The sequence below is a fragment of the Colletotrichum aenigma genome (genome assembly GCF_013390185.1).
Source record: "Colletotrichum aenigma strain Cg56 chromosome Unknown KSG_Cg56_contig09, whole genome shotgun sequence".
NCBI lineage: Eukaryota > Fungi > Ascomycota > Sordariomycetes > Glomerellales > Glomerellaceae > Colletotrichum > Colletotrichum aenigma.
Window position 1 is genome coordinate 2,058,071 of NW_023500915.1, and position 13,982 is coordinate 2,072,052.

General features: G+C 52.8%; 3 protein-coding genes across 3 annotated transcripts; all 3 read left to right on the forward strand.

Annotated features, from left to right (window-relative positions):
* Window positions 1-33: 33 nt before the first annotated feature.
* CGCA056_v013221 (uncharacterized protein) lies at window positions 34-1,733 on the forward strand (the record flags this gene model as incomplete). Its single annotated transcript, XM_037328465.1, has 4 exons — window positions 34-377; window positions 440-1,122; window positions 1,196-1,300; window positions 1,363-1,733. 4 exons carry the CDS (start codon window positions 34-36, stop codon window positions 1,731-1,733), a joined length of 1,503 nt encoding a protein of 500 aa, XP_037173108.1.
* A 1,777-nt stretch (window positions 1,734-3,510) lies between these two features.
* Window positions 3,511-3,792, forward strand: CGCA056_v013222 (uncharacterized protein; the record flags this gene model as incomplete). The annotated part of the gene is made up of 1 exon (XM_037328466.1): window positions 3,511-3,792. One exon carries the CDS (start codon window positions 3,511-3,513, stop codon window positions 3,790-3,792), a length of 282 nt encoding a protein of 93 aa, XP_037173107.1.
* A 3,760-nt stretch (window positions 3,793-7,552) lies between these two features.
* napA-0 (AP-1-like transcription factor napA) lies at window positions 7,553-8,372 on the forward strand (the record flags this gene model as incomplete). The annotated part of the gene is made up of 3 exons (XM_037328467.1): window positions 7,553-7,669; window positions 7,723-7,914; window positions 8,040-8,372. The coding sequence occupies 3 exons, from the start codon at window positions 7,553-7,555 to the stop codon at window positions 8,370-8,372; spliced, it is 642 nt and encodes a 213-aa protein (XP_037172706.1).
* Between the last annotated feature and the right edge of the window lie 5,610 nt (window positions 8,373-13,982).

The window sequence follows — 13,982 nt, forward strand, 5'->3', positions numbered from 1 at the left end:
CGGCGAAGAAGCATATTTTCGAGATCCGCGACAATGGCGGCTGCCCGCATCACGGCGTCCCGCGCCATTGATCGCGTCTGCTTTGGTCAAGCCATTCGATTGTCTACGGTATCAACAGCCACAACTCGTGCCAGAGGTCCCTCGAGCACACTCTATGCTCTGAGGAACGTTCAATCGAGACAAAACAGCACGGCGAAGCCTCCACGAAGCAATGCGAACAAGAAGAGCACGGATCCCAAATCCCCGCCTCCGCCCCCTCCAATACGATCCTTATGGCGATTAATGTCATTTCGCAATCTCATGAGCGCCTTGACACCGCGGGGAATGAAGAAACTATTCAAGGAAAGCCCAGAAGAGCTGACACTAGCACTGACAATGTAAGCTACCTCGTGTTCCCCGTGAGCAGTGACTTGAGGGACCATGTCTGACAACTTTCTAGCCTGGCAGGCTTGGCCGGTGTTGCCGTTTACATTGTCAAGTTGTACTTTGACTATTTCCAAGCCCGACAGTTCACCAAATACCCTCCACCAATCGCAAAGGCCCTCAGACGAGCACTCTACTATACGAACATCAGCCCCGATGCAAACCTGGCGAAGAAATACTATAAGCAAGCCCTCGAGCTATGCAATGAGCTTCAGTTGGACCTGTTCTCTGATGATGTCCTGGGTATCAGAATCCAGACCGCTGCTTGGCTGGAGAAGATTGGCAACTACCAAGGAGCCATTCTTGTTCTCAACTCTGTTATGGATGACTGTACCAAGTGGGTGGAGTGGTTCGAGAAATCTATTGCAGAGGGCACGGTAGATAAGTCCGGAAAACCGGCTGCGGTCAGGGTATTGTCCGAAGATCAACGCCCAACCGTTGTCGAGGACGAGGAAGAGATGGTCCCCGAGAACTTGTGGCACAAGCGCACAAGACTCCTCGCGAAAGCTGTGGGCACCAGCACCAAGCTCGGAGCTCTGTATTCCGACGAGCACGTCTTGGAGCCCGACAATGCGCAGGCTCGTTTGACTTGGGCTGTAGAGACTGCACTGTCAGAAGCCCGACGACGCCATAAGGAGGGCGTCAAGAAGGAGGAGGGAGCCTGGATGAGCCCGGAGGAAATCGGTGGTGCCATGGAATGTGAGTCTCATCGCCCTCAACCTCATCTGGAATCATTGCTCGCAGACCACACTTTGCTAACTGCATTCCTAAGCCTTGGCCAATCACTACGAGACCAAATCCCAATTTCAACTCTCTGTGCCTCTCTTCTTCCACGCCCTGCGTCTGTGTGCCGACCCTTGTCATCGAGTTACAATAAGTGCGTCGTCCTTCGGATATGGCCCACCAGAATGCAATCGTGTTGCTGACTTTCCACTACAGTGAACAACCTGGCCGTGGCTTTTGCTCAACATCCCACGCACGCATCTCTCGAGACTATTTCTGGAGCTCCTTCAACTTCTGATGTCCTTTTCAGTCCCGACATGCCAACAGATCGGGCAGGACTTTTGGAGGCGGCAAAGAATTGGGCCCACAATGCTTACTCACACGCGAAAGACGTGAAGGGAGACGATCGTACAGAGGAGTGCGATGAAGCATGCGCAGTTGCCCTGACGAACATGGGTGGCATTGCTGCAATGCTAGGCAACAAGACTGACGCTCGCAAACGCTTCCAACAGGCTATAGAGATGAGCAAGAAGATTGGCTTCGAACCTGGCGTAGCCCAAGCTGAGGCTGGACTACAGAAGCTCTGATGTGGTGTCGGGACGGTAGTCTTTCATTTCGACGATTCTGTTCGCGGATTTGCGAGACCCCAAAATCTGAATCGGATGGGCTCAACCACAAAACCGCGCAACGGCACAAAATCTCCCCGCTCACGCCCGCAAGGACCCTGCATAAGGCTACATTTAGAAGAACCCTGTGAGGGACCAGCTTTTACGCCATTACTCAACTCTACGGATTCATATTCAATACAAGGCACATGCAATTGTGGGTCGAAAATAGTTGGTGGGCTGCTCCTACCTTCCCACAGTTGGGAGCAAGTACATGGTTGACGAGGATCTGTGACGACATGAGCGCTACTCAGCTGAGACTCGCCGCGATCTAATCTCTGAAAAAGGTGTATGCAAGCTGGGAAAGAATTTGTTCGAGCGACCGCTCACCAGGTCATACCGTGGAGAGCACGCCGAGCCTGGGGGCCAGTAGTGGAGTCAACTGGACGTAGATTCGTTCGCCTCAACGCAGAGTTACCACCTTTGCATGATTCTTGCAGAGCAGGAGTTCTTACAACTGCAGTTCCTGACAATCAGGTGCCAATCTCGACATAGGGCGCGCAGAAGGCTGCTCCAAGTTGGCGGAACCCATGCCTGGTTCCCCTGCTCCACCTTCTCGGCGACATTAGACCCAAGGAGTTGTGCCGTGTGTGAAGAGCAAAGGACCTATGCATGACTCTTTCAAAACCAAAGGCCGTTGCCGTCACGATTCATCGGATATTCATCGCTACGTGCCGTCATCACAACCCCACGCGGACTCCAAGTCGATTCTCGCCAATGACATGATGGGCCCTAGCGGCTCGGCATGCTAGCGGACGCAGAGACAGTATGGGTCCATTTCCCTGCATTATCATCCCAGCACCCCAGCAATGGCGCTCAGTAAAAATTACCCTTTTTAGAAAATAGTTGAGCTGTTGCGGGGACAAGTCTGGCCCGTCCAGAATGCAAGACAACCAGCCACCGCTAATATTGCTAGGCATGTCGGCTGATGGGTGTCAATTGTGTCTGCCTGGAGAATGGATCTTCACAAGCTGGGGCTTCTCGGAGTCGGAATCGCACGCAGCTGCTGGATCGGGACGGTAGTGCTTTCGGCCACCGTCATGTCTGACAAGCCATCCGGAGATTACACGACTTGCATAGACTAAGGTTGTCTTGATAGTCCCACAACTCAACTTGGCTCTTTGCAGGCACTGTTCCAGGCAGCAGTATTTTCTATCTTCGGAAAGAGCATCAAGATCAATCCCAGATTGCTCTACCTTGAAGCGGAAAGGTTTGGGAGTCGATGCAATCGAGCCCCTTCTCAAGTTTTCCGTGGAAAAGTCCCTTTGCTGGGGGCGCTTTCGAAACCACAGGGCTTGGGCAGCATCTCTTACAATCTGGCTCGATGTTGCCGACTATACAGTGCGATTCTGATCAGATTTTCGGATATGAGGGCCGGTCAAATTTAACATGACAACCAGAAGCGGGGTCTTTGGTTGATTGTGATGGGGAAGAGACTCACGCTGTTTCGTCACCACTGCTCAGCCTCCAGACGTTGCAAACACGTCGGGCATTTCACGGCCTTTACGACTTGGCACAGCTGCAGTCGACGGGATGACGGGAGCTTTCCTACTGCGTCTGTCAAATACGAAAGTTGAGAAAACGAGACGTAGTGTCTCTTGTCCAGTCTTATGGATATCCACGCAACATGCATGGCACGTCACTGAGGCTGACGACTGAGCAGAAGCTTGAATCCAACTGTCAACAGACCCACCGCAAGATGAACAACCTTGAACTCTATGGCGGTGTTCAACTTGTCCCCGCGCAACTCGTCGATTCAATGCAGAGCAAACAACGGCCTGAGCCTGACGGCAGGCTCGGCTCCGGCATTGCGAAGGAAGTTCCACTCGACTGGCGGTGTCTAAGCTTGGCCGAGCACAATGTCCCCTCTACGGATAGGACTTCAACAGAGATGCAGCTGCTTGCCGTCCAACATACGCTCAAATCATTGAATCTGCCGAAAGACAGTTGTTGCAGGCCGACTACACCCTGGCATAGCTAGGGTTCGTTTCGATAGTTGGAAAGGCTCACGATGCCACGCCTGGCACCGAGAAGCGGATTCCATGATTGCGTCACTGCCTAGTCCACTGCCCACTTCAAGTGCAGTGGTAGAAGACATTAAAATAGAATCAAGCGTTTGGCTTCCAACCTGAGTGTTCCCGCTCCGGTTGCATACCGGCCCACCACCCAGTACCAGAATGAAGGATCCGCGTTTGTTGAATGGCTAGATCAGCGCCGGGCACGGGTACGGTCTACCTGACGATTTATCGACAGTGGTGTTGCATACTGGGGGCCAGATCAGCCCAGCTGTCTTCGTACAGCGGGGGCCAACGCCCAGAATTTCGGCTGCAGGGGATATGGAGACGCTAACAGCACTAGTTTATGCAGCATGACAAACAGACTCGACGATGCCATTGGAACGTTCGTACGTTGTGCTCGAAGTAAGATATGGTTTGGGTACGCTGGCATCAGAATGTCCGGGAACGCTGCTCCGGACAACTCCTTTGACACGGGCTGTATGGCCCAAAGCAGGCAGAAGAAGAGGCCGGATGGGTGAACGGCCAACAGCACTTGGACGCCTTCCAAAGATCCGGCGCCTGATAAAGATGTTGCGGAGTCTGACGCTGGTTGTACACGCCGTTACTGCCAAAAATAATACTTCGGGGTGCTTCGGTGTGGAGTTTCATTATCGGAGCTCGGGCTCCGGCCAGGATCCAGATCCGAGACGGAGCGGAAACGATCATCGGCGTCCAACCGACGAGCTTAAGCATAGCAATTCAGGACCAGCTACCTAGGCACGGCGCGACCGCGGATCATTCAGTGATCGAGGACGTTAGTGCGCTGCTTAACGAACATAGACTCAGACTCGACTTTATCGCTTGGGGGCCAAATTGTCCCATATCACAGCAAGTCGGCACAGAGACAATGCCGCGAATGAGCACCTAGAGTTTCCGATTGGTGGGAAGCTCAACCCGCAGCCACCACCGCACGTTGCAACCCGACTTCTAGGGCCACTAGTGCGGCGGAATTCCACGGCTTCGGGCCTGGGAACATTTGCCATTGCGCATGGAACCGTACTGCCCACAAGATCTAGGTCTTCACGTTTCCAACATATACGATTGCTGTTGGCAACACGGTCACTTAGTTGCTTGATAATCCGATTGACTCGGTACCATATGCACATTTCTTCAGCGCACACCGACCCCGTGTCTCCTGTGCGTCCATCCTCAGATATGAGGGGTATTGATCCAGAGGGGCTTGACCGAATTCGAGGCATATGACAATCCCATGTTTCCCCTCTCCTCAACCTCGACATAACTCCCCTGGGACCTGGCGAGCTGAAAAGTGCTTCCGACGAGCACAGGCCCATTCAGCGTCGCAAGCAGCAAAAGACTTCCTGGACGAAAGACATTAGACTTTACCGTTTGGCGAATCACCATGTTTTGCCGGACCTAGACCTCTTGAAATTGAGTTGGGGCTCGCTTGCGGGATCCCACTCGAGCCCGCACCATCCCAGCTTCTCACCATAGCTCCGGCCTATAGCCGGACTGATGTATAGTCGGAAAACCTCCGACGACAGTTGACAGTGGCGGCGAAGCTTCGACAACAAGAGTCTTGACGTAAGGAACCGATTTTGCCTTCCTTCGAGCACTTGTGGAGGCTTCTATTGTTGGCAATGTGGAGTGCCTTAGGTCTGGTCTAGCCCAGGTCAGCCTGGCAAGGCAACGTTCCCCTGTAACGCCCGCAGTGGTGCAGAGCGCGCCGGTGCCCTGCATCCATCGCGAGTGCAGTTCGTAAGGCACTGCATACGAACCGGGCCTCAAGAGCCGAAGCTCTGCTGCCTCGTGTTAATAGCAAACATCGTGATTCAGGGCGTCAGAAAGCCTTGATGTCGCGAAGCCCACCAGATGCAATGGTCAGTGTCGTCATAGCTGGCCCATGTGGTTTCCCCAAGAATATCGATGTCAACCCACTGGATGGCTACTCGGCTTAACATGCCTACGCTCGGGGTGCGCGATGGACTGGGGGCAACAGGCGCGGGGAAAGTGTAACCGCAAACCGTCTTCTTCTAATCAGCAAAGCTTTCCCCCATCCAATCTCGCATCCTCCTCTTTTGATACGGTCTAGCGGACACTCCAATCAAGTATTTGACACGCTGGGCATCTCAACTTCAAATTGCCGAAAATGGAGACAGAGGACGACTTGCAGACGGGAGCTGACGGTTACGCAAACGCCCGGAGCGTGCAAGAGGTACCGCTAAGATCCCAATTGGGCTCCGCCATTCTTCTGCCAAAATACCATCAAAAATAAAGCTTGAGAGCTGGGAAACGAATCCAAAAAGGCGGGATTGCGACTGTCTCGCTCAGCGACAATACCCCCTTGGACAACGCACCCCTCCCCTGACTGCGAACGACATCTGACCAGCCAGTAGCTGCTTCCGGCACTGAAGGCTCTTGTCTTCGTTCCGTTATTTTCTATCAAGCTCCGAAAACCGTCTAAGTAGATCTGGCAGTCGACATCTGGCTGTGAGAAACGGCGTCACGGCCGGAGACCCCCGCGAGTCATCCCCACGGACACGATGTTTGGCCCCGAAGGAGCGAAGTTACTTGAAATGCCATTGGCGAAGCATTTCCATCATATCTGCCACGCCGAAAAGCCGAGACCGCAAAACTTGGCCGTCCAAAAATTTCCCCATGTCATGGACTGGGATGATCCAATGTTGGAGGACGGAAAGGCTATTACTCTTTGGCTGCGGCGGTGCTTTCGTAACCCTTCCATCTGAAGTTCTCAGTGGCTGAAAATCAAAATCAAACGACGGCTGGCCAAAGAGAATTATCTCATGTCGCCCGCCGGACGACGTGGGCGAGAGGGCTCAGCATCATGCACCAACAGCAGCTTCGAAGCTTAACGGGGCCGCGTCGGCTCATCAACCCCTCATCACCACCGTCTGTCTGTACCGTTCGCCATCCCCACGACACTCCGTTTGCCGGGGGCCCTTGCAACATGGCAGCCCGTTTAAGGCGGGGACTTGGCGCAACATGCAGCAAAGACAGGTCAAATCGTTCCTTCTACCCTTGCCGCACCACCAATCCATGCTCGCTACAAGCTCTCGACCAGGCCTAAATTGGCGGGGAGGGCGACTTCTTCTCCTGCTTCCTGTCCCCCCCATCACGCAACCTTGAACATCAGGGACCAGCCAGGAACAAGGGGGTGGGGTGCCATGCACTCTAAGCAACATAGCGGTGCGCTATCTGGGGTCCAATGGGTCAACGGTCGACTGGATCGTTGCTTTGCCGCTGTGTACAGTTGCGGCCCCTCGAGAATGTCTGCGAAGAGGCTGCTTACCTATGTGGTTACGAACCAGAAATCATAGCTTTCACATGGACATGCAGATGTGGATGTAGATGCGGTCCCCTACCAACCCTCCGAACATGTTCCCTGTCCCGGCCATGACTGTCGAGTGGTGCATCTTTCGCATGCGCCGCGCGCCTTATATAATTCCATCTGGCCCGTTGCAAATCACCGTGGCGTAGCTTAGATCGCCTTACACATCACGGCACCTTCCAGACGCACAGCCAGACACCTCGTCGCCCAAACCGACTTTTATATATACCTTCTTTCCAATCTTGCCCCAGAGTTGGAGCTTCCCAGACGTCGCACAAGAAACCAATTCAGCCGGCCTGTTTACTCCTTCATCCGCCTACGAAAACAAGACACTCAGACATTCAATTGTTATAATGGAGCACCCACTTCCTCTCAACATGTTGGACGACATTGATGCGTTCTTGGAGATGGAGGCGCCTTACGGCTACGAAGAGGCAGAGCAATATCTGGACACTGCTAGCTCATCCGAGAGCACAAGTCCCATCATATCGAATGTAAGTTGGCCTGCCCCGCACCTGCAAATCTCCATCGGCTTACACTGGTCAAGTTCGATATGACGTTCGTACCCGACTTCAATACCACAGAAACCAGCATCTACCCCAGCCCAATGAGCTCACAGCGAGACACGGAATCACCGCAGCCCGCTTCAGATCCGAAAGCCGCTGCCACCACCGCCAAACCTCCAGCGAAGAGGAAGCGTGAGAACAGATACAAGAATGCCCCGCCTTCCGTGCTTTCGGTAAGCTTTTTTACACTTTCCCCAGCCCGAATCCCGCGGGCTCGCCGCCGAGCGAGCGAGCGAGCGGGAGAGCAACAAACTTCAGGCGCAGCGCGACTAACACGTGCCCCCCCTTCCCCGCGCAGCGCCGCCGAGCACAGAACAGAGCATCACAACGGGCATATCGAGAGCGCAAGGACCAGCGCATCAAGGACCTCGAGGTCATGCTCTCCGAGCAGAAGCAGAAGAACGACTCCCTCAGCCAGGCCTACTCGGCATTACACGCCGAGTACCTCAAGCTCCGGGGCGTTCAGGCGAGGGCACACCAGATGCCGCGACATCACCCGACGACCGCCGCACCGCCACCAATGATGTTTGATCCGTCTGCCCACATGGGCATGCCGACTGCCCATCCCGGAGCGATGGATTACGCCGACAACATGTACATGTTTCAGGACATGCAGACTTACACCCTATGAGCTTCAACTGCCGCTGCCATGAGGAATAATTCATAATAGCGGCTGAGCGCAAACAAAACGATCAGAATCCCCAAAAACCAAATCCATGCCGCGCATTCCTTCCTTTTTTGCTTTTCTCGATCTTGAGACGGAGAACCACTGCTTTCTTTCAAGGATACCATGAAAATTGGGCGCGGCGACCGGCAAATGTGTGAAGGTTTTTGCAGATCATGGAAAACGACCGATAGGCTCTTTACTCGCTGGATGTTGGTGTTCACCTGATTTCGTCTCTCATTTGTCTTAGGAGGAGAAAGGGTCCAGGTGTGTTCTGTTTGTTTTCTTTCCTTTACTCTATTATTAGATGGCGAAAACGGGAGTTGACAGGCCTGGGACGCTTTATTGTCCTGATTTGCCCTGGCGTTTATGGCATGAAGTGGTCGAAATGGGACTGGACTGAAGGGGGAAGGCAAACCGTCTACTTTTGTCGCAATCGGATACCAAGATGAGGGGAGGAGCTTGGGTGGGGGATCACTTGCACACTCGTTGGGGGCTCGGTGGACTGGGGAAAACTTTGGGTAGGCAGAAAATCAGGCACATGAGAGAATCCCATCTTTTTCCTACCAAAATGCTCGTCTCCAAATTCCTCCATTCCTGAGAGCTCCCCCCAACTCTAAAAAGGTTTTGCTCACCGAGGAGACCCCGCAACTCGCCCATCCACTATCTTTCTTGGGGGTCTAGACGTTGCGAGCGGCACGGTTCATTCCTTCACAGGCGTTGGATAACCTTGTCTTTTTCATGGTTTATAAATATCTTGTATCTCGTTGCCGTGACTGAGGTCCGTGGGAAATCTACCGAATGGGGGATAGGTAGAAAGATGAGGACGGATGGTTGGATTGGAAAGGATGATAGATTTTTGCTGCCATGGGGGTGTGGGTTGAGCGCACGCTTGTGCTCAAGCAGGGCAACCAGGACTGCCCCGGCTTGCCACACTGATCTATGGGTAGCGCACCCGGGATCTGGAGACTTGTCAGTGTTAGGAAGCATGTCCTTTCGTCTCTGGTTTTGCGATGGGTGACTCAGCGCCTCACGTCAGCACCCTATCGAGGAAATGTTTCTTCAGGACCGCCGCCGTCTTGCCTCTTCAGGCTCCACCGAATAAAGTTCTTCATGGTTGCGCCGGCCGGCTGTCAGGTATGGATGGGTGAAGTAGACGCCTGGCTCCCGGATCGTGGTCCCGACCTGTCAAGGCGAAAAAGGGATCCTAGCCCGGAACGCGTAAATGATGAGATATACCCGTCCCCGTTTTTGCCTTCCCTGGGGCGGGTTGTAGCTTGCAGCTTTTTGGGGGGCAAAGCTTCAGAAGAAGCTTGAATGAGCTATTAATTCTCTAAGCCTCCCTCCAATGCATGCGCCTAGTGGAAGGAAACATCACAAGGATGGAAGCTCTTCGCGCAACGTTTAGAGCTGACGGGCCGGATCTTGCGTGGCTGTGATAACGATGCTGTTTCACCATTAGACGGACTTGGCTCCGGTGTGCTTCATTCTCGCCACGAACTCGTGGCACACCACATCTCTGTCGGCCTTGGACCAAGAAGAAGCTTGATTCTTTTCTTGGAACACACATCTCGAGACGAAGAAAGAAGAAAAACGCCTCGGGGTCATTTTTACGTGCTTACGTTGACACCTTGCGACGGAGGCGAACCGCTCAAGGATGGCAGTGCCCAGGGATGTCGTGACATGTTCAGCTGTGCGGCAAGATGGAACCTTACCAAGACTTGAATTCTTACGTTTGTAGTGTTTTTGGGTTGGTCGCTTTACACTAGCAGAGGCAGGCTTGATAAGCCTACAGACGCGCGGGATCTCTTGGGTGTAGATCGATGCGTTGGAGGTGGAATCTTTGCTGGCGCGTCTGTGCCGGATGTGGAACTGATGAGAGAGACCCGGGCGTTTATGCCTTCTAGTCCATCTTGGTGCTGCGTAACACACTTTCGATCTAAGATGGATTGTTGGGCAAAAGGGTTTGGTTCGTTCGCGGTATAGGTCATGTCGAGCTTGTATGATGCTACCCCAGAGTAGCTCGAGGCATTGAGATTAACTTACACCCAAACAGCGATGGGTGAGTAAGCTAGATCTGCCTCATCAGTTAAGATGGCTATTTTCATATCAAGGATCATTCTCGGGTTCTCGGCAAGTAGTGGCTTGCCAGGTTTACAATAGTTATATCACAGCGAGATATGTCCGATGGTACACACGTTGACATCTTTCACTTGACAACTTCAAAGCACAGAGGCATGATAGAAATCCTTCCGGCTGTATCGGGGGCATGTGCACATTGAGCATCATACCCAACTGTTACGATGGCAATCCGTGCCTCCTGATTACCACCTTGTTGCTACATGGATCCCAACGACCATCGATGCCGTTTATGCAAGCTCAAATTCCCGCATCCATCGCTGGGTTCCTCTTAGATACAACATATGTCATTAAAATTGTCTCGGTTCCAGACCCATAAAGGCCCGTAACGTTGTGATCATATACTCCTAATGCAATTATGCTCTCGCCTGCTGCTCAGTGACCTTCATCGAGGTTGCACCGAGATACACAACTGAGGTCGCGTGACCGATTTTGATGCGTTGGTACTTGAGTTGGCATCTCAAAATTCTGAACACTGGCGCATGAGGCTTCTACGTGGAGGACGGTGCATTAACAGACGTCATGGACTGCATTTCCTTCACTAGCTTCTCCCGTATGTGCCTTTGCCAACATTCTCCAGCCAAAGATACAAAGCATTCGCATCGCTGTTCTGAAGGAGTTTTGCTAGCCAGGCAGTGTCCCCTATAAATCCTACAAGGGCGACAATAGTAGAGAACTTAATAGGGGTAGCGACGACAATAATAATGATAACGACGATGAACGACGACGATAGCGACAATAGAAGTAATATTAACGATAGAGCTAATAGCAACAACAGCGACGACGAAAGCGACTACACGAGCTAGAAAACCTGGGGGGGCTAGCAGGATACACGAATCACACACGCATGTGTGGACACTGCCCGGATAGCGAAACTTTTTTGGAAAAATTACATGTACATCGATGCATATGCGGTCGTGAATGATCCATTTCACTCGCATAGATCTGCCCGGCCTCAAAAAAGAGATTCAATGCCGAATTGCCGCTTGGAGATTCTTCAATCCTACGGCAGAACTTCATCTGGGTTGGTTTCAGACCAGAGTCGACCCCATCTGTGTATTCAAGATACGATTTGTGGTGAAAGCCGCCGTGAAAGTGAACAGGGAGGAACTTTTGACATTCCAGTAAATGGAGCGGGAACCAGATGCAGATGCGCCATGACGAGAACATAGCATAGGATGTATTCAGGCGAGGTATATGGCTCGTGATCTCGATCTTCCTTTTGATATCCCTGGGGCGGAAGGAAGAACCTCGTGGAGAAAGCTACGAGTAACACATGTATGGTACCGGACAGCTTGCTTGTAACTTCCATGGGCCGTGTTTGCATAGGTCTCGGGAATGGTCTATATTGAGAGTGGAGGATCAACTAGGCATGTGCCGCTGGCGAAATTGTGACTAGCACTGCAGTCGCCATCGAAGTTACAGAGAAAGGATGGGAATATGTCCGCAACGGGCTACTGACTTTGCCATGTGTTCGAGCGAAGTATCCGCTCCTTCACGTCGTTGCGCTGGACGTCGGGTCTCTACGCCTTTCGATATCTTCCAATAATCCAGCGGCTCAGAGTTGCCTCTTTGTTCGTCTACTAGCGGCGACCATTTGTGCTCAGGCGTTCTCCTAGATTCGGGACAGAAGCTTTCAATTGCCGATGCCATCATCATGGCCGTGCTCAACATGCTCGAGCGTATTTGTTACCGAATGGTTCATCTTTCCAACGGATTTTGGTCGGCTATTAGACCACAGTTCTTGGATCTACCATGTTCACATCGAGTACGAATGTGGTCAGACGCAACCCCATAGAGTACACCATGTCTTCCTGGTTTGATCCTTTTGGCCACAAGAGCGACACAGAAGACGGATAGAGATGCCGCAGCAGGCCGAGGTAGCTGGATTCGTGAATCTGCCGCGGACTGTTTGCGGTGCTGCGCACTGAGCCAAATCCAAGGCGTCACAGACTTGTCGTTGGTGTTCAGATTTGGGTGAGCAGGTACGTGGAGGAGCGTTGTTGGCACGTTTCGGCGGAGGGATGAACGATAATTCAGGCGTCAGGCGTAGAAAGTTCGAGAGCAAGCAGGGTCAGAAGACCGGCTCGACTCTTGAGATTCCGACGCACAGTTTTGTTGACCTGCTATGAATTCTACCTTGAGCAATTGGCAGGCCGACTGACGTAAATGCCCCTTTCAAGGTGCCACTGGAGGTTAACAGAGACTGAGGCCATGACGGCGACTTGCTACTTGCCTCTGTTTTCTCAAGCAGCGAGAGTGGAGGGCTTCTCACAGTGCCAGTTGACCTGAGACAGCGATGCGAAGCAGCACCGTCGATGCCTGTGCAACACCGAACATTCTGTAATCTATCGACAGTATAAGCTAGTCACTACAAGTGAAGCTTTGAGGAAAGTTGCTAAAGGAATACCGGAAGGCGGTATGAGCAACTGCGCAAGCTGTCTATTCACAATTTGAGGCCTTGGCCAAGATCACGGGAAGTCATGAAGTCAGACCGAGCCACGGAAAAACTAAGAATTTCCAGATGCAGCGGTGTCGGGCGTAGTGGAATAAAGCACCGAGAGGTAAAGATGGCGCAATTTGAACATGTCACCAAGTCAGGATATGGAGTCATCTCAGGCTTCGTATGTGGAACTGCGGCGAATGTTCTATGACTCAGTTGCGGCGTCGAAGATGCTACGTGGAAGCTTGATCACCACTTTCGGCACAATTGGTGCCCCGAGGCCAAAGAGCGTGATTCGGACAATTCGAGTCACAATCAGACGTCAAGAGGCGAGAAGTCCAGACTGGTCGATAGATGAAAGGGGAGGAGGTGAAGTCGAAATGTGGTCACGGGACCCGTGGGGAAAACAGAGGCTCCGCTGTTCGCTCACTCCGCCGTCTATCGATATTGGTGCCCCGCCATCATTGAGGCGGTTCGTGAATGACAACAGTGGACACAAGCCCCTGAGAGACGTCTCCCAGCCTGCTTTTGGCATCCTTATCTGGGAAACGAAGATGCCGCCATTGCTGGCGTGACTGGGAGTCCACAATTGTTCATGGCCTATCCGTATCTTGGACCCAGATAACAAACAGATACCACCGTAGATCGAGACCAGATAGAGTGCGCATCTCCGAGACTAAGCTCTGCAAACGGATCCGGTCGAGGTTGGAGGTCGACAATCGAGTCGAACACTCCATCGGCCGGCTTTCACCCGACAAATGGGATGACTGCGTCCAGAGGAATGCGGCAGGTAAATGGGAAACACGTCAAGCGTGTCAAACCACCAGACCCAGGATGCATAGTAGATCAGAGGGGTGCACAGACAGGCGGGGTCCCGATCTCGCGAGTCAGGGGGGCGGGCGTTTGACGAGAACAAGCTCTCGACGGTGGAGGTGACGGGGCCTCAATTCTGGCTGTGCTCCGATCTCTGCGCCGCATCGACGCAGCACGAAGGT